Source organism: Mobula hypostoma, chromosome 11 (genome assembly GCF_963921235.1).
Source record: "Mobula hypostoma chromosome 11, sMobHyp1.1, whole genome shotgun sequence".
Taxonomy (NCBI): Eukaryota; Metazoa; Chordata; class Chondrichthyes; order Myliobatiformes; family Myliobatidae; genus Mobula; species Mobula hypostoma.
The window spans coordinates 39,735,476-39,758,719 of record NC_086107.1 but is presented as its reverse complement, the minus strand read 5'-3'; the positions used below and the strand labels follow the sequence as shown (position 1 = coordinate 39,758,719).

General features: G+C 40.2%; 2 protein-coding genes across 5 annotated transcripts in view; one reads left to right on the top strand and one right to left on the bottom strand.

The window, feature by feature from the left end:
- Window positions 1-23,244, bottom strand: part of dennd2b (DENN domain containing 2B) — a 521,803-nt gene that overhangs the window by 468,323 nt on the left and 30,236 nt on the right. The window lies entirely within an intron of this gene.
- LOC134353673 (uncharacterized) overlaps window positions 3,784-23,244 on the top strand; it is a 54,692-nt gene continuing 35,231 nt past the window's right edge. The window contains exons 1-2 of the mRNA XM_063061877.1: window positions 3,784-5,563; window positions 16,269-16,357. Coding sequence (XP_062917947.1) covers window positions 5,342-5,563; window positions 16,269-16,357 — 311 coding nt within the window. The 5' untranslated portion in view covers window positions 3,784-5,341. The remainder of the gene's footprint in view (window positions 5,564-16,268; window positions 16,358-23,244) is intronic.

The window sequence follows — 23,244 nt, the reverse complement described above, 5'->3', positions numbered from 1 at the left end:
AACCTACAGACATTAACAAGGATGAGATTTCACTCCCAGGTTACTCAAATCCTCCTTCATAACTCATGACCCTTGGGGTCAGATTCAAGGGTCTTCCCTCCTTCTGAGTCTCGCATGAGCACTTCCCTTGAAACTCAGAAGTGGGTCCTGTTTTCAAGATACAGACACTCTTTCATTACGATTTCCACTGAGTTGTCTTCTACCTATTAAACATTCCTCCTCTCTCTGCTGGTCTGAGTTTCTAGGCTCTTTCCACTTTAGTGTTAGCTATCTTATATTCATTTGAAATTTACACATTTACATGTTTGATTAAATCTAATCTATTTGATACACATACATATTACTAAAATTTAATCCAGCTCAAACCATTAGTAGAAACTAACATGGCAGAGATCAGGAACGAACCTAAGATCTGACAGTAAGTTCACAACCTAACACAAACCATCCTTCACAACATTCGGGGAATCAAATAAGACAAATTAATTATCACCTCTACTTCTAGTGAAAACTAAATATTACAAAGCTCTCACACATAGCAGCCATGCTTAAGAGATGGGTTATTTAGTCTTTGACAGAAGATAACTGTTGCAGTTTATGGCTGTCGACAGTGATCTGATATAGTAATTTCATAGTTAAAATAAGGGCACAATAATTCTGCAGACCTTATTAAAGTAAAAAATATTCTTTTTATCTCTATAAATTTTAATCGCCTCTTCCACCCCTGCATTTTTACAAGATGACAGTACCATTATAAATAGAGAACATATTTGGATTTAAAGAGATTGGTTTTGTTAATAACCGGATCAAAGAGATACATTCACTGAAATGTCATTTTCCCTAAGAACCTACATTGGCAACCTCAAAGATTTACAAGTGTGCACAATGAAATTTGCTGGCAGTATTTAACTATTTTGTTCGACCTACAAGCAAACCAAATTTATGTCTACACTTTTAGATCAAAGAAAGTTTCATAATGTTACAAATCTGATGCAAGTCATTTGGGCCTTTTTAATCTTTTAGAATATCTTCTACAGTGTATGACATGCCAACATCTAAGAAAGATCAAGTGTAAGTATACAGAAGGGAAGAATTTCTGTTTTGTAATGGTATTGAAAATCAGATCTGGATCCTGATGCTCTGTTACCTGAAGAGGATTTCAACTTGTTGATATATCATGGTCCCGTGGTCTTCAAGATTTCCATAAGATGTTTCACTCAGAATGGTATCACAACTAATCTGAAAGGAGTGCATGACACTTTTAACCACCACTGGTGGAACAGGGAGAGAGGAGCCCTCTAAGCCACTAAAAATGTGCTTGCCTTGTAGTTAGGAGAGGGCAGTTCCAAAAGCATTGAGTTCTAGGTGGCAGCATTGATATCAAATCAGCACATTTCTGCTCTGTGCAGCTGCAGTGGATGTTCACTAAAGCATTGTTTGGAAAGCTTAATGGCATCCATACATCCAAAGAAACAAGCTCTATCATTCCACTTCTCCTGCAACATGACTTTCAGAAGTTCATTCATGGCTTTTCCGCCACAGTGTTAGAATATGTTTTGTGTATGCCTTTGCTCTGCATTCAACTTAATTTAAATTTACACACAGTATGTGTGCAAATGCAAAGTAATATTAAAAACTGAATGGTATTGTGTAGCACAAATTGCAAATGAATATTCCCTATCTTTCCTTTTAACGAAAGCTATAGTACATTCAAAATAAATAAATTCTAATAATTCCACAAGTGATTCAATTCAAAATAGAACACATGACAAAAACATATAACTGTTTGTGCTGTGAGCATATTCTGGGGAGGATATATAGACAGAGTTGAACTTAATCCAAATGTCACTATCTGTTTCCACTGTCCAACCATCACATAATATAGCAATTTGTTATTATGCTGTTTATGGATCATTAGTCAGTGAGTAAAAGCCACTGAGAGCTAAGTTAATTATAGCATATCATCACTTCAAGAATGATCAACTAGTTTGAACAGAGGTTCCTTTCACTGCTTTTGTGTTAAATAGATTGCTTTTGCTTATTTTAGGTTTATGGTATTACCCACAATTTAGAGAAAGTAAGAGCAAGTGGTTTAAATTATTTACAGGTGATGGGGAAATTGATGTCTCAATAAATGTGATGCTCAGTGGTATTCAGAAGGCAGCCTAGTCTATTTACATAGATCAACATCACTCTAATTCTTTCTCATCAACCATGTCTACTTTTATTGCATTTTTATGTCACTAAACGCTTTTGATGGCAAATTATTTGGGAAATTATCCAAAAAAAAAGGAGTTGCTGGTTTAAAATCCATCTATAAAATGTCAATTTTAGGAACTTGTGAATAAGATCTTTGACCGTAAACTTTAACATAGGAAATCGCTCAGAATTTCCTTCAACAGTTTGTTTAAATATCAAAGTCTAGTAATCTGTGGGAACAAAACTTAATTGTGAAGTCATTACTTAAAAACTTTAGAATTCTTTTATAAGCTATAGTTTCAGACATCATTCTTAAAAGGGTATGGGGCAAGTAATTGACGATGAAAGCTTGGTTACAAGTCAAAGAGCAGGCAAATATGACTAAGCTAAACTGATGTTCCAGAGAACCAGCACATGGACAACAGATCAAGCAGCATTTGTCTGTACTATAAGTTTCCAAGATTCAAAAACAATGTCCCATTTTATTACAAGCTTCAAGACAAAAACTTAATTCATTAGTCTGATAAATGGCTATTATCACTATAAACTGCCTGCTATATTTTCCAATGTTTACAATCTGAATAAAGTTCCATGGCTCGTTCTCTTCAGCAATATACCACTGATATCAAAATAATTTTGAGGATGAAATAGCACAGTGGTTGTGTTACTAGCATAGTTTTCCAGAGGTTTGGTCTAATATGGAGATAACTATTCAAATTAACTGGGAAAAATAAAATAAGATGATCAATTAATACTCGTTAAAAACTCATGTGAATAATGATGACATTAATTATGGTTTGCCATATAAAAAAAGAAAAATACCACCCTTAAGCAATCTGACCCTTATAATGGCTTCAGACCGTAGCAACAAGGCTGACCCTTAGATGCTTTCAGAATTGGTCAAGAAAGCCAGACTGTTATAACAAAAGCCTAATCAAATATTACATAAACATCCTTCCTTCCCATTCAACTATTATTTCAACAATCCTCCACAATGAAGAAGCACTGAGGTTGTTAACTATGACCAAGAAACTCGAAATGCATCACCAAGAGTGGCTCAATAGCTCAGTGCTTCATTGGGTAGATCAGGTACAAAAGAACACAGCAGTCGATCTGAACCAGCAGCAGTTGACAAGGGTGACAGTATAAGAGACAGACCCACTTTAACCTCATCCTCATCATCCACCTCAGCAAGACGACAAAGCTGGTTTGAGTGACCCAGCCTTCATTCTTCACACTTAAGACATTTGCTGTTTTGTTGTGTGAGTCTACCATTGAACGCAACCATTTAAGAACAGATCCAGCAGCTCACAACTGGAGCTCCACAAGCTGCCATAAAGTAACAGCAGAAGCAGAATTGTACACTGCCCCATGTGTAACATCCCACACTCCACTCAATTGTCTCGATGGTACGCTGCCCCATGTGTAACATCCCACACTCCACTCGATTGTCTCGATGGTACGCTGCCCCATGTGTAACACCCCACACCCCACTCAATTGTCTCGATGGTACGCTGCCCCATGTGTAACACCCCACACCCCACTCAATTGTCTCGATGGTACGCTGCCCCATGTGTAACATCCCACACTCCACTCGATTGTCTCGATGGTACGCTGCCCCATGTGTAACAGCCCACACCCCACTCGATTGTCTCGATGGTACGCTGCCCCACGTGAAACATCCCACACCCCACTCGATTGTCTCGATGGTACGCTGCCCCACGTGAAACATCCCACACCCCACTCGATTGTCTCGATGGTACGCTGCCCCACGTGAAACATCCCACACCCCACTCAATTGTCTCAATGGTACACTGCCCCATGTGTAACATCCCACACCCCACTCAATTGTCTCAATGGTACGCTGCCCCATGTGTAACATCCCACACCCCACTCAATTGTCTCGATGGTACGCTGCCCCACGTGTAACAGCCCACACCCCACTCAATTGTCTCGATGGGATGCTGCCCCACGTGTAACATCCCACACTCCACTCCACTGTCTCAATGGTACACTGCCCCACGTGTAACACCCCACATTCCAATCGTACCCGTGCAGAACCTACTCATGGATTGTTGGAAAATGGAGAAAGGAATGCCACTGGAGCAGCAGCTGGGATTCTTGGAGCCAAACTGACAAAACTACAATACAGTACTGCATACATACTTAACAATAAGAACAGCATTTAAAGAGCTAAATGATTCTAAAGGGTCACATCAAATTCCTTCAACACTCAATCATGAATGATAGTGAACTATTTAACATTCATTGCACAATCCATTAGCATCTCTTTCTGGAATTATGTTCACATGCAGCAGAAAGAGAAATCTGAGGAATTGCAATCACATTCACCTCTTCCTGTAGCCCCCACCCTCATTAAAATATGTAATCAGCCAATTTTGATTTCCTCAGCTGATGTCAAGTAGTAGTTTCAGTCCAGACAACTCACAGCTGTAGGATGGTTTTCTACTCCACAAGTTAGTCAAGTTAGTCCAGTTCTACCACAAAGACTACCCAACAAAATGGAAAGTTGCTCAGATATGCCTTCTAGATAAAAGGGGAAAACCAATCAAATGCAGCCAGTGATTGCTCCAAGCTTCAGCGATTTCAAGGAAGATGTCAGCAACAGTGCAATCAAATGGCACTTACTCTGTTTGGGTTCTGCTGACTCTACTGGTCTCCTGATTTCAGTCCAGCATTGGTCCAAGCGTGCATAAAAAAAATCTTAATTTACCACAGTGAGAAGGGAGTGATTACCCTTGGCATCACAGCAACATTTAACAAAGTGGCATTTAACTGTACTGGTAAAAATGAAGGTTCTGAGTATTAATGTGAATACTTTCAATTGTCCAAGTTAGTTTTAACTTAAAGGAAGACGTTTGTGGTTCTTGGACACTGATGAACTCAGCCCTGAAACACTGCTGCTAGAATCCCTCAGTCATTTCCTTCTTTGTCAATGAGCTTCACACTGTGATGAGGACAGAAAGTGATTAATGCTGATTACACTGTCTTCAATTCCATTTCCAAACTTCCCAGAATATGGAACAGTACGTGTCCATCTGTAACCAAGACCTGAGCAAATAACCACCCAATTCCCAAATCTGTTGGAAAGGAAATAAATTAGCACCACTGTCATAGGGTGGTAATGAATCAGCATACAGGAGGGAGATTGAAAATCTGGGTATGTGGTGTCACAACAATAATCTCTTACTCAATGTCAGCAAGACCAAGAGTTGATATTGATTTCAGGAGGAGGAAACCAGAGGTCCATGAGCCAGTCCTTATCAGAGGATCAGAGGTGGAGAGGGTCAGCAGCTTTAAACTTCTCCGTGTTATCATTACGGATGACCTGTCCTGGGTCCAACATGTGAGTGCAATTATGTAGAAAGTTTGACAGCGTATCTACTTCCTTTTTTATTTGCACTGTTGTCTTTTGTCATGGTTGAACACCCAGGTTGGTGTGGTCTTTCATTGATTCTATTATAGCTATTATTCTATTAAGGATTTATTACGTTTGCAAGAAAATGAATCACAGAGTTGTATATGAGTATATGTACTTTAGTAAAAAGTTTACTTTGAACTTTGAACTATGCTGAAGTATACTTAACTTTCCTGAATAAGTGCCACTCCAGCAATACTCAATCAGCTCAGTACCATGCAGAGTAAAGCAAATAACCTTATTTTCTTCCCTGTGTAACCTCTTAAACCTTCACTTTTCACTACTCTGTAACACTGCTAATTCTTTCAGGTGCACTCTGGTTAACATGCCTCATCGGTGCGCATGCGCCGGTCGTGCATGCAGCCTGGTACAGCCATTCCGATCTATTCTTACTTTCTTCTTCTTACTTTTTAATTTACGTTATTTTTTGTCTTTTTTTTCTCACGGTAACACGTCGAAGCTGCACTCTCTCTAACATGCTGGTAGAGAGAGTTTTATTTGGGTTTTCTTTAGCGCTGGAAATGGTTACACCCCGACACGCGGGACAGAAGCAAGGTCGCATTGTGTATTCCACGGACCAGCAAATACCGGCCAGTTTAGCGAGCAGAGCGGCGGACACCCCTGTGGGAATCCGGAGGAAAACACACAGAGGATGCAGAGGCGGATCACAAAGCCGAGGAAAGGGGACCGGGTCGAGACAACAGAGACTTTTGGAGAAGAGGAGTTCGGTGGGTAATACCGTTCCGGCTGACCGGAAGTGCACTGAGCGGTAAGCGTAAAGGAGTTGGGTGCTTACTGATCCGGTTAACAACGGATGGTGCAATCCGGGGCATATTACGATCGAGGAACGTGTTTGCAGACTGGATATTGAACTTTTTACTGTTGGACTTCGGCCACATTCCACCGTGATACAACACTTGGCGACACGGGAGGTCGTTCCTGCCTGTGGCCATCGAATGTGCAGCTCCTCCCGTGGAGGGTCGGACACCCTGAGCCAATAGACTGGTCCCGGACTTATTTTTCATCTGACATAGTTTGCATTTTGTTGTTTGATTGTTGGGGGGTTTTGTATTGCTATATTTACGCTGTGTTCTTGGTTGCTGCGGCTGTAACAAAACCAAGTTTCCCTCGGGATTAATAAAGTATATCTATCTTCTAAAGGAATTCTAGCAACAGATTTGTAAAACTCCTCCACCAGAAAGTACCTACCTCTCCATATCATTCACTGCTCAGACTCAGAGTAAATCCTATCTGGAGAATTACACAACATCATTGTGGGAAATGCTTCCATTGTTGCTCCAGATTCAATCATCTGTATTCTCTTCCATCTCCTATATTTTTTATTTCTTGTCACATGGTAGTAACAAATTGAGGCAAATAAATGTGCATTAGAAAAAAAAACATTTTCATTTGAGAATGTGTTACTTTGTCCAACCTTTGGAAGTTCAGACGAACTACACTGTAGGGAGCTCTACTACCAATATTATTTCTTACACTTGTAACAGAAGAGATTGATAAGGTTTATGAAGTAAGTTCTGCTTTTAAGTCAGTGTTAGTTGCTTCTAATTAAACTCTTGCAATATAGATGGGGCTAAATTATTCTATCTACGATTAAGACTATTTGTGGCAGATTTGTTCCTCTCAACATTCCACCTCAATGTATACAAAACCTTTCCTCGAAAATCAACAAAAAAACTGGTCAATGACTTCAAAAAATCGGGGGTGGGGGGAAACAATGCTGAGATCAAGAGGGTTGAGAGTTTCAAATTCCTGTACTCGTCCAATCGTGTTGATGATGCAGCCAAGAAAACCCACCAGCACCTCAGGAGACGAAAGAAATTTTACATTGATCCTTTGACAACCACCCACCCCCCCCACCAATTTTTTATTAATACACCATAGAAATCTTCCTAACTAGATGTATAACAGCTTGGAATGGCATCTGCTTTGCTCATGGCTGCAAGAAACTGCAAAGAATTGTGGACACAGCTCATCACTGAAACCCACCTCCCCTCCATGGACTCTGTCTACATTTTTCGCTGCCTCAGTAAAGTAGCCAGTATAATCAGAGATCCTGCCCACTCCAGGTAGTTTCTCTTCCTCCTCTCCCACCAGGCAGAAGATACAAAAAGTCTGGAAGCATGTGCTACCAGGCTCAAGGACAGTGTCTCTCCCTCTGTTATAAAACTACTGAATGGTTCCCCCAGTACGATAAGACAGACTCCTGACCTCACAATCTACCTCATTATGATCGTGCACTTACTGGCTTCCTGCATTGCACTTTCTCTATACTGTAACACTTCGTTCTGCTCTGTCATTGTTTTACCGTGTACGACCTCAATTCATCATAGTAATGAAGTGATCTGTAGGAATTGCAGACAAGACAGCTTTTCACTGTACCTCAGCATATGTGACAATAATAAACCAAATTACCTCTCCTAAATATTGATATTCTATTTGGTCCCTATCTAATTAATCTCACCTGTCATCAATATTATTCAGAGTAGCAGGACGGTAAGAAAATTGTGGTGCTGGCTGTAATCAAGATTCCATAGTCTCCTCTAGCTGCTCAGAATGTCATTCACTTTCACACTCTATTTTCACACATAACAATAATTTAAAAGTTTGAGGAGCTCAGTCTAAATTGCCAAACATACAAAAAGTGCAACGACTGTGATAGTCCATTTAAAGTCCAATCCAAGTTATTTTCCTTTATCTTTTCTCCAGCTCTCTTTCACTACATAATATTTAACTACACAATGAACATTTGTGGAACCACATAAAGTAACATTAAATTAAAAAGTGTCTGTACTTGCTATATTCAGAAAGAGCACTAAATCCTCCATTTAATTTTTATTGCGACGGTAATGCTGACAGAATCCTTGTATGGACATCAGTCATACCACACTTTCACTTGCAATTATCCATGTCCCAAAATAATACACCAACTCAGCATTTCTCCACTTCGATCAGGCAAACTCTTAGGAAAAGAATTCACTGTTATTTACACCAGAACTTCAGCCAATTCTATCACACCTACAATAATCACATGTTAGTTCATCTGAAATTACTTAGTGGCTGCTTAATCACCATAAACAACAGCCCAAGCCATACTGCTGAGTGGGCTGGGGTATAATTCCATAAGAGTTATATGGAATATAACTGAGCCCAGTTAGAAGATTTGTTCTATTGATAGAAAATATAGTTGGCATCCAAATATAAATGTTTATGTATTCATACATCCATGAGTTCATACCCATGACGGGTACGGTCTTGCTTTAATTGGCATCACTCAGAACCAACATAATGCCAAGCCAGTTAGAAAATGTTGAAATGGACCAGATTTCCACTTTATAAATCTACTTATAATGAATTCATGATTTATAAAAGATGAAGCAATCTATAAAGAATGACCATTGATACTCAGTTTCTGTGACAGCTGACAGCCAGTGAGCCTAGGAGCAGTATCAATTAGAAACAGATTTATTGTCAATGACATCTGCCATGGAATCTGTTGACGTTTTGCAGAGCAGTACAGTGCAAGACATAAAAATACAATAGATTACAAAATATAAACAGCAGTCTCCAACCACTGGGCCGCAAAGTATGTGCTACCGGGCCACAAGGAGACGATATGATTTGGTGGTATGATGAGTAAAAAAAACGTCGCTTGAGAGTTTCTTTGGAAGAGGTGGTAGGGGTCATAAAAGGCCTAACGATGATGATAACGCAGAGACAGCTGAGGCCGAGACTACAAAAAAGAAAGAAAGTGTTCTTCAACAGAAAATACGACGAGTGGTACATAAAATATGGCTTTATTGCGACCGGTGACTGGCACGCTCCAAGCCCCCTGTGTGAGAAATGTGGAGACAAGCTATCTAATGAGGCAATGAAGCCTCCAAACTGCTTCGGCACCTTGAGTCCAAACATCCTGCACTTCAACACAAACCCATTGAGTTGGAAAAACGTGAGCAAGCGGGACAGAAGCAAGTGCTGAGAGCCTCAGCCTCCACCTCCACAGATGCTGCTGCTGCTCTGAGAGTGTCGTACTTAGTGGCTAGCCGTATTACTAAGGCTAAGGAACGTCTATTTGAGCAGCTTTGCGAGGAAATGGATGCAGAGCACAAACGCCTTCTCTTACACACTGAAGTCAGGTGGCTATCAAGCGGGAGAGCCCTGGCCAGGATTTTTGAGTTAAGAGAGCAGTTACAGAGATTTCTTTCAGGAAAAAAGTCACCACTGGCAGCACACTTCAGTGACGAGGAGTGGATGGCAAAACTCGCTTATCTGTGTGACATCTTCAACATGCTCAATGAACTCAATTTGTCACTACAGGGGAGAATGACAACTGTCTTCAAGTTGGCAGATAAAGTCTCTGCTTTCACAGCCAAATTGGAACTGTGGGGACGCCGAGTGGACAGGGGCATATTTGACATGTTCCCTACATTAGCTGGGATTTCCAGAGAGACTGAGGCTGCACCGTCCTTCTCACAGTTGGTGCACGATCACCTATCTTCGCTGTCGACAGAATTCGAGTGTTACGTCCCAACCACAAATGACCCAAGACATGCAAAGGAATGGGTTCGTGACCCATTTGTGAATGTCCCCGGTGAATCATCCATGTCAGCGCGGGAAAAAGATCAACTCCTCGAGCTTGCAAATGACGGAGGGCTGAAAAGTATGTTTGACGTAACATCTCTGCCAGCATTCTGGATCAAAGTCAAAGCTGAATATCCTGAGATAGCCACGAAAGCACTGAAAATGTTGCTTCCATTTCCAACATATCTCTGCGAAGCGGGGTTTTCTGCAATGAATGCAACAAAAACTAAATTGTGGAATAAACTGGACATAAGGAACCCCCTTCGAGTATCGCTGTCTCCCGTCACCCCTCGATGGGACCGTCTCATTGCAGGAAACAAACCCAGGGCTCCCACTGATTCAGCAATATTGGTGTGTTGTAATGATTTTATATGTTCATACGAGGAAAATATGCGCTGTGTGTTTAATATCCAAACGTTACTTAAAATGTAATGATGATATTGACTTACAAATGTCTTATAACTGACGTACCACTATATTCGTGCTAGGAAAATATGCGTTGTGCGCTTAATATCCAAACGTTACTTAAAATGTTATGATGCTATTGACTTATAAGTGTCTTATAATTGACTTATCACTATATTCATGCGAGGAAAATATGCGCTGTGTGTTTAACACAGCAGGCCTGCGGCATTCCACCAGTATTTTGTGTGTGTTGCTTAAATTTCCAGCATCTACAGATTTCCTCGTGGCTGTGTGTTTAGTATTAAATTCATTAGATAAACAGTTTCAGAAAAGAAATTGAGTGTATTAGCCACTTATAAGTGACTCATAATTGACTTATCACCTATATTCCAGTTGTGGTTTACACGCCACCCCACCCCCGGTTGGCTGGTCTGCAGGAATATTGTCAATGTTAAACCGGTCCGCGGTGCGAAAAAGGTTGGAGACCCCTGCTGTAAAAGAGGGATATCTAGGTTGTGTTCATGGGTCCATGGGCCGTTCAGAAATCTGATGACAGAGGGGAAGTACCTGTCCCTAAATTATTGAGTGTGTGCCTTCAGGCTCCTGTACCTCCTTCCTGATGTTAATAATGAGAAGAGGATACGTCCTGGATGGTGAGGGTATCCAATGATGGATACTGCCATCTTCAGGAACCACCTTTTGAAGATGTCCTCGATGATGGGGAGTGCAGCGAGCCTCTTTCATGATGACATCAATGTGCTGGGCCCAGGATAGATGAACTCACATCTTGATATCCAAGAGCATTTTGGGGAGCACAGCCAGCCACTGATGATTAAACAGACCCTTTGCTACACGGAGCTACACTGGGCTACAACAAAAAGCTGGGAGCCACCCTCCCAGTGGGAGACTACATTAGGATCATGCTGGAAGAGATAATGGGATCCAAGGACAGACCACTCACAATCTTAAGGTCAGTTGAAGATCAGCCCCTTTAAGAGAACTCATTGGAAGGTGATTTTAATATACACCTTAAGTATTCGTCTTCCCACCTGTACTGGCTCTCATTTCCTACAAAACATCTCACCCAGCAGAGTTCACCTGCAATACTATTCTCTCCTGTACACAAATCAGTAGTCATACAAAACATGTCTTTTCAAATCAACTTTTAGTCATCTGCTCTAACTCTCCAAAATGTCTTAATATTTTCCTTTTTTCCCCTCATTTTTTTACGGAGGTGGCCCATCAAGCCACCTCCACCAGGAGTGAAAAAGTGGAGTGAGGAGGAGGTAGAGGAGAGAGACACCTGGTCGAATGGGAAGTTAAATTATTAAAAGGACCCATTATGGGAAAAAAATCTGTAGTCGTCGGTTATTAAGGCAACTTCATATTCAGGCTATCGGCAGAGCCCAGAAAGTGAGCAAAGCTACAGAGCCAAAATTCACCAGGAAATACAGAATGTATGGCTTAGAATTTGGTCAATGTCTACAGAGCGACATCAAACAATCACTCTGTAACAAGCTAGTAAATTCCTCTATCACCTTTCTATTTTGCAAGAAAATTACTGAGTTGAGTTCTCAATGTAGGCCTGGGTTCTGCTTAGACAAATGCACTCAGACTGGAACAGATTTCATGCGAATGGCTGGTCGCTCACAAGTGGACCAGATAATGCGGGCCAGGCAGGTCTGGCTAAAAATCATAACAACTGTCTGCAGATTCATCTCATATCTGCTGCTTGTCACCCTCTATGGTCTAGGTAACAGATGAATGGACCTGAGTGGAAAAAGATAATTTATTGTTCTTTTCAAAGTCGTAGATAAATATTAAATCATTGTATTAATAACCATTCCATTAGTAACATTATCAGGTTATCCCACCTTACGGATATAATGGGTTAGATGCCAAATAAACCTCTATTAGATATAGACGGCCACTTACAAAACTGGTCCTGTTTTACAGATTTTAAGTACTCAAAATTTAGGAGGATAAAGAGAAAATGTACTGGAATATCAGCCCGAGTGCTAAGATATCATGAGTAAAAGGATGCCGAAGGGAACAAATTGGAGAGTGGAGAGGATGTAATTCCAGGAATCAAATTGATAATATCCTTCGCAGTCAGAATCGAGGGTCACAATAAGTGCCCAACCACCACTAGACTAAGTTCACCTCAAAACAGCTGGAAAATCCAGATGTTGCCCTGCATGTAAGAAACAAAGGCAGTGGGATGATTAGGAAAGCCTGAGATGGAAGAATTGGAAATTGGGGATGGAACTGAAAAGGAGGACCCAATTGATCATTATTTGAAATATATTTGAATTATACAGCATATAGACAAGCAGGATAGCGAAGTCAGCTTATGGGGAAAGGGTCAGTCTCAGTAGAAATTCAGTGTGACAGTTCATTGGCACAAGATCTACCAGAAGGGCAGAGTGAAGCTGTACATTAAAATGGGTGGGGGTGAATTGGACTGGGACCAATATCCAGGGGAGGATGTAACCAGAGCTATAACAGAACTTTATGGAAGAGGAACCTGCTGAAAGTCACAGAAAGCTAATGAACAAATGCAAAAGGCATAATGATTAACATTGGAAACCAGCGATTAGAGAAAGTCATGGAGCATGTGACTTAAAATAACTATAAAAACAAAGCAGCAATAAATTAAAGCTACACAAATAGTTGGTACAGCCATAACTGAAATTTTACCAGGATGATGGGAATTCTTTTCTGCACAGATACTGTAGAGATCTCAAAAATTGCCATGTAGAGAAGATGAGTGATACCTAAAAGTTAGGAAAAGGAATTGAGGACAAGGTGGAATGGCTGCATTATTGAGAAATAATAAAATGGCAATAGCAATAGAAAAAAATAGCTGGTAGCAAAAATACTGAACCCATATGGTTTGAGTTAAAAGATGCCAGGAAATTCATTCATTCATTCCCAGAGGGGAGCACTAAATATGTTTATGTAATGGAATGAACGTCAGAGACAATATCTTTGCTCACAGAGTGATTATAACAGGGAACTCATCGGTGAACAGGAAAAAATTATTCACTCAAAGGAATGCAAATCTTTAGAATTCTCTATCCTGGAAGGCTATGACCACCAATTGCATTCAAAATAGGGATCAGCAGGTCATGGGATACGGGATGGGACAGGAAAATGGTGTTGAGGTAGAAGTTCAGCAATGATCATAATGATGAGCAGGTTAGACTTGAGGGGCCAAATGCCCTACTCCTGCTCTATGATGTTATATTCTCAATATTTCAGAAAGCAGCAAATTCAATCAGTGACAAAGCTTCCAAAAAGAAATTAGGTAGATGCACGGTACAAAAGGAAATCCATCTATGATTATACATAGTCGAAAGGAATAGTTTGATTATAACAAGGACTAGCTAAGACAATTAATTTATTTAATATGTTCCTAAGTCATTTCTTCAATGTTTTAGGTGTAGATGTATAAATACTCACTTTAAGTATAAATTCAATACCATATATTTGGGTCACAATGCTGTAAAAATATCACCACGTGCTCTCAGTATTCAAATATTCTATGTTATATAATGTGGGTTGTCAAATCTAATACTCATTCAATTTGATTCAAGGTTGCTGCAGAATTTCAGGTTCTTGACTGTTTTCACAGCAATTACTTCAAAGTCCATTTATTATGTATGCTCTCACCTCCCTCTGACTGAAGAAGGATCCCCCTCCTAGTTCCCTTAAATATTTCATCTTTCGCCCTCAACCCATGACCTCCTGTTCTATCAAAGTATGTATGATTCATCCTCCCACAAGCAGCCATGAAACAAAGAAACTCCGTGGAACCCGGTCAAAGAAAACATCGAACACTTAACATGTGAGAAAAAGAACAAATCATGCAAACAGCAAAATATGAGCAAATAACACAGAATATTAAACATTAAACCACAGTCCTTGAAACGGTTTAGGAGTGTTCAGTTTAGTTCAATTCAGTTCAATTTAGTGCTGTGTCGTTTGCTGACTGCAGGCCGCAAGGGTCAGTCCACGCCAAAGTGCCCTGATAAAAACAGCACAAAATAAAAATAAAAAGTAATTAGATACCTGAAACACATGTAACATGAATTGCAGTGTCCTCTAAAAATGAGTCTACAGCCACGTGTCACGCCAACCAAACCTTTAGCCTCCTGCACCTTTGTCTGGCAGCAGCGAGCAAGAGGGAGACGTGTCAAATGCAGGCAGATGGCACTGAACACCTGCTCACCTTCCAATCTCATCCAGGTCGATCTCAACCTTGCTCAGCATTTTAATCGGCAAGTAATGGAACCGACCATGGATTCTCACCCTGCCATTAGGCCACACACTTCGTCCTCAAACTCGTTAAGCTCCCTCAGAGACAGCAAAATCACCAGATTGCTCAGCCGACCCAAAAACACATCATCAAATTGTAAATTACCGGCTACAAACACACACAGTTTAGTAGTAGAAGCATACTTAAAAGAAAAAGGAGAAGTAGTAGGAATTTCATGAACTAACAGATTATGTAGTTCCTTTGACTATTTAAAGAATTGCTTAGAAGTGGTTCCAATGTAAATTATGCACAAGGACTGACTCCTTTTGGTCTTCAGTGATTAAGTATCAGGACTTGTTTCTTTCACTTCCAAGATGGAGCCCCTGGCTTCTCCCCAAATCTCCCTCTAGTGGCTGGATGAAAACTGACAACCAATTAAAAAAAACTGGGAAGACACAATTCCCCCTGGTGGCACACATTCCACATGTTTACATATTCTTTCTGGCATCAACTTCTTTAAATAGTGTTATGAAATTAAATATCCCTTAAACATACACCCATATCATTAAGTCTGCTGCATGCATCCCAGCAGGTTTAAAGAGCTACTTACATCAGTATCACGAAGGCCACCAAATTTAGGTCTGAAACTGGGCCAGGTGATGCAAAACAATGACAAAATGTAACCAAATCAATGATTCATTTCACTAAGGTTTGCATTTACATCAAGTCCCACATGAGCATAAGACAGCTCAAAATACTTTACAGTCAATTAGATAGTGTCAAGATATAAACAGTTAACAAGGCATCCAGAATGTGCTACAAATGACAATGTGATGATAGTCTGATACTAATATTGCTTAAGGAATAATTATTGACCAGAACACTGGACAGACCTCCTCAGTTGTAGTTGAAAGAGATGATATGTCAGGTTCACATAATTAAAGCACAACAGAGCATCCTTCCTCGGTAAAAATTGCATTAAAAATATCAAACCAAGCACGGTAGTTTATTTCTATGAGGGCAGAATTGAAAAAATAGTCATGGTAAATGTCCAGTGAACCTTAGCTTAAAGTATACTTTCAGTATTGTGATCTGGTAACATCTAAAAATATGCTTCTAACAAGAGTGTCAAGATGATTTATGACATTAATTCTCAAAATAGGAGGTTTCACCCATATTGGAGTTAAGGGAGAGTTAAATCAGCATTTGAGACAGAAGTGAACAGAGAGTTATGTTGGCAATTTGATTAAAAAGGACAAGAGATCTGTCAAGAGGACCATGAACACGCCAGAATAGACTTGTTGGCTCAAATGAGCTGTTTCGGAGCTGTGTATATTATCTAATTCTATCTTTATTTAATTGCACTAGACCGTCAGCCTTCATCGCAAGTGGAAATCTAGGAACTGGGACTTGAAGTCGCAGTCTTTTGGCAGAGTGGCATTGCTGAGCTGCAACAGGTAATATATTAGATTTTAATGTATTCTACAAAAAGAGTGACCTTAACTGTTAAAATATTAAACAGCACATTTCTCGTTTCTTCCCAGTGTAACCAGATGCCAACACTGAATTGCGATTTTGTGATGTATATAGTTCTGCAGTTCTCAGAGGAATAACGCAACACGTGATAAATTGCTAAAATACCTAGAGTGTAATCTTCATTATTTGGAATTTCATTTCACTGGGATTTACCTTGGAGCTGACTTGAAATACTTCGACAGTGTCTGCTCTCGTTCTCAATATATTGTGTGTTAAATTTAAGATTTGACTTTTAACATCTGCCGGCTCATGCTAATCTGCTCGTGTGCTTTGGCGAGAACAGGATTGGGCAAGGTAAGTAACTGGCAAGTTTCATCTACTTTCTTCTTCTTCATTCTTCATGAGAATTAGAATTTTATTTCTTACATCCATCTCACAGCATGAGGGAGTAAAATCTTTGTTGCATCTCTGCCGCTATGTACAAACAATGTGGGAGGAGATTGCCCTAACACTAAGATTGTACAGTATACATAATTTTTTTGTTCACATGCATATACAGTCAGATGTAATGTACAGTCAGACATCAGTGTGTATTGATAAATCTGATGACCTGGTGAAAGGAGCATCTGTAGTGCAGAGTTAAAGAGTGGCTTCAGGGTCTGTGCTGTGTTCTTTGTGTGAGCTGTGGGAATTCTGGGAGACCTCCAGCCTCCTGGAACCACACCTGCACCAGGTGCTCGGAGCTGCAGCCCCTCGGAGAGCGTGTACAGGAACTGGAGCTGCAGCTCAGGGACCTTCGGCTCGTACAGGAAACTCAGTAGATGATAGATAGGAGTTACAGGGAGGTAGTCACCCCTAAGTTGCAGGAGCAGGTAAATTCTCTCAGATGAGAGAAGGGAAAAGGACAGCCAGTACAGAGTACCCCTGTGACCGTTCTCCTCAAAAATAGGTATATCGTATTGGATACTGCTGATGGTGGGGGGAGGGGGTTGTGAAGCCACGGAGACTGGGTCTCTAGCACTAAGCCTGGCACTTGTGGCTCAGAAGGAAAGGTGGGGGGCGGGGGGAAGAAGAATGACAGCAGATTCCATAGTTGGAACAGTAGACATGAGATTCTGTGGATGTGGTAGACACCCAGATAGTATGTTGCCTCTCAGGTGCCAGGGTCAGGGACGTGACAATCTAAAGGGAGAAGGTGAGCAGCCAGAAGTCTTATTTGCACCAATGACAGGGGCAAGGAAAACAAGGAGGTCCTGAAGAGAAACATTTAGGGAGCTAGATAGAAAGCTGAAAAGCAGGACCTCCAGGGTAGTGATCTCTGGATGGCTGCCTGTGCTATGCACCAGAAAAGGTAGGAATAGGATGACTTGGCAGATGAATGTACGGCTGAGGAACTGGGGAAATGTTTCAGATTTCTGGATCACTGGAATCTCTTCTGGGGAAGGTAAAACCTGTACAAAAGGTACAAGTTACATGTGAACCCGAGCAGGTCCAATATCCTTGCAGGCAAGTTTGCTAGAGCTGTTGGGGAGGGTTTAAACTAATTTGGCAGGGGGATGGTAGCTGGAGTGATAGGGTTATTGGTTTACAAGCAGAGGCAGTGTGTAGAAAGGGTGAGCAAATGATAGGGCTCAAATGCAGTCAGTAGGATGAGCTTTGGGGTAAAAGGGGGACAAAATTGAAAGGGTGACAGATACACCTAACTGAAGGTGTTGTATACGGAATAAGGTAGATGATCTTATAGCAGAGTTGGAGAATGGCAGGCATGACGTTGTGGGAATCAGTGAGTCGTGACTGAATGAAGAATATAGTTGGGAGCGTGAATCAAAAGGACAGTTCCGGTAGGCAGAAGGATGGCATGGCTCTGTTGGCAAAAAAATGAAATTAAATCCTTAAAAGGAGGTGACATAGGATCGGAAAATGTAGAATCTTTAAGAAACTGCAAGGGTAAAAAGATCCTGATATACAGGCCTCCGAATAGTAGCCAGGATGTGGGCTACAAATTACAACAGGAGATAGAAAAGGCATGTCAAAAGGGTAAAGTTACAATAGTCATAGGGGATTTCAAAATGCAGGTAGATTGGGGAAAATCAGGCTGGTGCTGGATTCCAAGAGAAAAAATTGTAGAATGCTTACAAGATGTCTTTCTGGAGCAACTTGTGGCTGAATCCATTAGGGGATTGGATATTCTGGATGGGCTGTTGTAAAAAGAACTGGATTTGATTAGGCAGTTTAAGGTAAAGGTGCCATTAGGAGGCAGTGATCATAATAATATGAAAGAATTCATCCTGCAATTGAGAGGGAGAAGCTAAAGTCAGATGTATCAGTGTTACAGAGGAGTAAAAGGAAAATTACAGAGAGGAGCTGGCCAAAGTTGATTGGAAGGGGACACTAGCAGGATAAGGGCAGAGCAGAAATAGCTGGAGTTTCTGGGAGCAATCCGGAGAGCACATCCCAAAGGAGAAGTAGTATTCTGAAAGCAAGATGATGAACTGTGGCTTACAAGGGAAGTCAAAGCCAATATAAAAGCAAAAGAGAGGGCATATAATAGAGCAAATATTAGTGGAAATTTAGAGGACTGTGAAACTTTTAAATAGCAATAGAAACAACTAAAAAAAACTAAGGGGGGAAAAGATGAAATATGAAGGTAAGCTAGCCAATAATATCAACAAGGTCACCAAAGGTTTTTCAGATATACAAAGAGTAAAAGAGAGGTGAGAATAGATATTAGACTGCTGGAAAATGATGCTGTAGAGGTAGTAATGGGGGACAAGGAAATAGTAGATGAATTGATTAAGTATTCTGGATCCTTCCTCACTGTGGAAGATACCAGCAGCACATAAGAACATAAGAAATAGGAGCAGGAGTAGGCCATCTGGCCCGTCAGCCTGCTCCGCCATTCAATAAGATCATGGCTGATCTAGCCATGGACTCACCTCCAACTACCTGCCTTTTCCCCATAACCCTTAATTCCCCTACTATGAAAAAGTTTGACAATATGCCAGAAGTTTGAGAGTGCTGGGGCAGAAGTGAGTGCAGTTGCTTTTACTAGGAAGACGACGTTTGGGAAACTGAAAGGTCTGAAGGTAGATATGTCACCTGGACCAGATGGACTACACACCATGTTTTTGAAAGAGGTAGCTAAAGAGAGATTGTGGAGGCATTATTAATGATCTTTCAAAAATTAATAGATTCTGACATGGTTCTGGAGAACTGGAAAATTGTAAATGTCATTTCAAGAAGGAAAGGAGGCAGCGGAAAGGATATTAAAGGCCAGATAGCCTGATCTCAGTGGTTGGGAAGAGGTTGGAGTTGATTGTGAAAATGTGGTTTCAGGGTGCTTGGAAGCAGATGATAAAATAGGCCGAAGTCAGCATGGTTTCATTAAGGGAAAATCTTGCCTGACAATCTGTTGGAATTCTTTGAAGAAGTAACAGGTAGATAGGAGAGTCGGTGGATGTTGTTTACTTGGATTTTCAGAAGACCTTTGACAAGGTGTCATACATAAGGCTGATTAGCAAGATAAGAGGCCATGATAATACAGGAAAGATACTAGTATGGATACAACATTGGCACATTAGAGTATTGTGAGCAGTTTTGGATCACTTATTTAAGAAAGGATGTGCTGAGGCTCACGAGAATGATTTCCGGAATGAAAGGCGAATCGTATGAGGAGCAATTGATGGCTCTGGGCCTGTATGTGCTGCAATTTAAAAGAGAGTGGGGGGATCTCATTGAAACCTATCAAATGTTGAGAGGCCTAGAGAGAGTGGATATGGAGAGGATGTTTGCTATAGTGGCGAGTCTAGGACCAGAGGGCACAACCTCAGAATAGAGGGACATTGACTTAGAATGGAGTTGAGGAGAAATTTCTTTAACCAGAGAGTGGTGAGTCTGTGGAATTTGTTGTTACAGGTGGTTGTGGAGGCTAGATCATTAGGTGTATTTAAGGTAGAGGTTGTTAGGTTCTTGATTAGTCAGGAGAAGGCAGGAGAATGGGATTGAGAGGGAAATAGACCAGCTATGATGACATGGCAGAGCAAACTTAAAGGGGCAATTAGCCTAATTCTGCCCTTACGTCTTGTGGTCTTGTGCGAATTTCAGGTTTTTGATAAATAAAATTATCTCGGTTCAGTTAAACAAACCTGTTAAAACATCAGATATTATTAAACATAATACATAAATGACATGGCTTTTATCTGAACACCGTCAGGAGTTGTGAAACATTGTGTTTGCCAAGCTCATAAACTCTATTTCCTGCCCTGAATTCCAAAACATTAAAAACAAAAATGAACTTGAACCTTCGCCCTCTCCAGTCATCAAATCAGATGTACAAGAATGAACAAAGAGCCATCTGAAATTTTGATCTTGCATCCCCTTACAGGCATGCTGTCTCTTTCTAATTTCATTTTAAATTTTCTTTCGTAACAAAAAGCCAAGTTTCCATTTTTGTTACAGTTTTAGCTTCATAGTTATTTTCAACTTTCCAGCAAACACCAAAACATACAATGGAAAATAATTTGAACTGATAGAGCCCAAATGATCGTAATAACCACAAAGGGTGCCAATCAGCAAATGTCTCTGAATATATTCTGAAGTTTTACATATCCATCCATTGTATGCATCAGTTAATTGAGATTTAAAAGAAAATGAGTTGTAACAATCTACTCATGTATTAGCTATGTACAGATGAAATAACATTGCTTCAAGAATAACTGCATTTCTGCAGTGCTGGGAGTGGGTACAGCAATTGTAGAAATATGGGAGAGAAAATGCAACTTTCGTGTCTTTCAAGAGCATGCCTTCCCTCCCATTGGTAAGCTGTTTTGTTGTGTAGAAGTTTTATTATCCAAACAGCCAGAAAGGAATCTGGAATGATAAGAAGCAACATTAGATTGTCAATAGTTGCTTACCAGTCCTAAGGAGTTAGTTCAGTCTGTGCCTATGGAAATACAGGTTCTCCAAGCATTTCTTGCCTGTATACAGGTTCATTCAAAATAGTCTCCCATATCCTGGGTATGACTCCAAACTGCAACCAGTGGTGAGGCTCTGATTGGGGACTTTCAGAGCTTTGGGGAAAGTGGAATTGCCCCTTAGTCATTCATTGCTCCCAGGGCCGCTCTGACCCGAAACGGTAACACCTGCAAGGGTTCCTGCTCATGATACGAGCGAAGGCCAATGGCGGATCTGGCAGGTTCAGTAACTGAACTTATGACGGAGAAGGCAGATGAGCTAGTACCTCAAATGTCAACGGCTATAGTATAGGCGGATGAACATTTGGGAAGAGAAATGGCGATTTCTTTAGTTCGCCCAACGGTAGGCAATAGCAAACCACCGTTGCTATTTGCTAAGAAAACAATGGTCAAACTCACAAAATGTATCACACAACAACAGCGTCAAGAGGATCTTCAAGACAATTCTGAAGATGTTTCGCTTGGTAGGGGTGATTCTGGTCAGCAGTGGATCCCCAACTGTCATCAAGCTACTGCTCATAAAATTCAAGTAACACAAAAGAAAATTATTGCCACTTGGAATGTAAGCACCCTATATCAAGCAGGAAGATTGGACAATGTGATAAATGAAATGGAAAGACTAAAGATTAACATCATGGGAATTAGTGAAGTTCATTGGATAGGTGCTGGAACATGTCAGATTAGAAATAAAACACTATTTTATTCTTGTGGAACATCCCATACTAATGGAGTAGATATTCTTATGGATGAAAACATGGCAATTAGTATTTTAGGACATTGGGCAATATCAGAAGAGTGCTCCTTGTTAGATTCAGAGGACAACCATTTGATTTACCAATTATACAGGTATATGCATCAATAACAGATGGAACAAATGAAGATACAACTAAATTCTATGAAGAGCTTGAACAAGCAAAGAATGGATGCAAATCTCAAGATATTGTTATTGTCTTGGGAGAGCTAAATGCTAAAGTAGGACAAGGTGCTGATGGAAATACCATAGGAAAATTTGGACTAGGGGAAAGAAATGAAAGAGGTGAGAAATGGGTAGAATGGTGCAAGATGAATAATCAGGTCATTATGAATACTTACTTTAAAAACCATCCAAGAAGCTTGTGGACCTGGAAAAGTCCAGGTAATAACACCAGAAATCAAATTGACTTTATTACTATAAACCAAATATTTAGAAGCTCAGTGACTCAATGCAAAACATATCCAGGTTCAGACTGTAATAGTGACCATAACCCAGTAGTATGTCATGTAAAAGTAAAACTTAAAAAGCTAAAGAAGCAAAAACCTGAACAATCCCTAGACTACTTGCAATTAATTAAAGAAGAAAACTTAAGACAAAAATTTACAATTGAAGTAAGGAATAGATTTCAAAGTCTAGAAATAGATTCTTTTGAAGATGATAGCAATCATGTAGAAATGAAATTTAACTCTCTAAAGGATGCCTTGGTAGAATCAGCAAAGTTAGTGATTCCTAAAAAAGAAAAAACACAAAGAATAAATGGATGACAGAGGAAATCAAAAATCTAATGGAAGAAAGGAGACAGAAGAAAACAAATTCTACAGAATATAAGTCCTTAGATAAAAAAGTTAAAAGCTTATGTCAAAAAGCCAAAGAAGAATGGTTAAACCAGGAATGTGAGCAAATAGAAAGAATCCCTATTACTGATCCAAAAAGGTTACATCAACAAATCAAGAATATCACTGGTAAAAAGCTCCTCTGTTCTTCAGGTGGATGTTTGAAAGCAAAGGATGGTACCATTATCATGGAAAAAGATGAGATTATGAACAGACTGACTGAGTATATTCAGGAATTGTTTGAAGACGATTGAGGCGAAAAACCAGAAAATAAGAAAAACATTGAAGATCCAAGTAGAGTATTTTAA